Source organism: Trichinella spiralis (genome assembly GCF_000181795.1).
Source record: "Trichinella spiralis strain ISS 195 chromosome Unknown Scfld1542, whole genome shotgun sequence".
Lineage (NCBI taxonomy): Eukaryota > Metazoa > Nematoda > Enoplea > Trichinellida > Trichinellidae > Trichinella > Trichinella spiralis.
This window is the reverse complement of record NW_003528481.1, coordinates 1-1,035: the sequence shown is the minus strand read 5'-3', so window position 1 is coordinate 1,035 and position 1,035 is coordinate 1. Positions and strand designations below refer to the sequence as shown.

At 43.2% G+C, this 1,035-nt stretch overlaps 1 protein-coding gene across 1 annotated transcript; it reads right to left on the bottom strand.

Annotated features, from left to right (window-relative positions):
• Nucleotides 1-10: 10 nt before the first annotated feature.
• On the bottom strand, nt 11-704 carry Tsp_15323 (conserved hypothetical protein; the record flags this gene model as incomplete). The annotated part of the gene is made up of 3 exons (XM_003369765.1): nt 535-704; nt 232-337; nt 11-113 (listed from the first exon to the last, which is right to left on the bottom strand). Coding segments are annotated over exons 1-3 (379 nt in total), but the record flags the coding sequence as incomplete, so codon positions are not given.
• Nucleotides 705-1,035: the final 331 nt, after the last annotated feature.

Genomic DNA, 1,035 nt, shown 5'->3' with positions numbered 1-1,035 from the left:
GGGAAGATACGAAGTACAGCTTCCCTGGTCAAATAAAGAATCGGAATTGCCGAACAATTATAAACAGGCTTTGGATCGATTAATTCAAACGGAACGGAGCTTGTGTAGAAACCCTACCAAGGCTCAGTTATATAAGAATGGGATGAAAGAATACCAAGAGAACGGATTTGTCGAAGAAGTAAATGACGTACAAGGACGACCTGGAAGAACGTGGTATCTACCACATCATACCGTCCTAAGAGAAGACAAATCCAGTACGAAATGCCGGATAGTGTTTGATGGATCCGCGCAATTTCGTAATGACTCCCTCAATAGACAGTTAGATCCAGGACCTCCACTTCAAAAAGATCTGGTCCAAATATTATTACGTTTCCGCAGATTTCGTGTAGGACTGCAAGCAGACATATCAAAGATGTTCTTGCAGATTGGGCTACATGAAAAGGATCGAGATGTTACTCGATTTTTATGGAGAGAGTTGGGATCTCAAGAAACACCGCGAATATTCCGCTTTAAGCGAGTATGCTTCGGGCTTACTTGCTCGCCATTCCTGGCAATGAGCGTGACGAGACATCACGCATTGAATCATCTACAAGGATTCCCACAAGCGGCGAATCAAGTTTTGGAGAATATGTATGTGGATGATATCGTATTCTCAGTAGATGAAGATGATGTGGCCAGAGAAACTGTGAGACAGTTGGTGTCATTGATGAAAAAAGGCGGATTTCATCTGACCAAATGGGTCAGTAATTTGAGCACGGTGTTGGCGGATGTACCGTCAGAAGATATAATGGGAAAAAACACTAATACGTCAAAGATATTAGGCATCGTTTGGGACTCGGCAAACGATGAATTAGCTTATAGTGTTCTTTCTGACGTCGATCCTTGGTCGCGTGACACGAAGCGTCAATTGATAAGTGTTACTGCGAAGGTGTATGATCCCCTTGCTCACCTCTCTCCATACCTAATCAGCGAGGTACTATTTCAGAAGTTGTGGAGAAGCTAATGGATGATGAGTACCATCGATCTGCAAAGGAA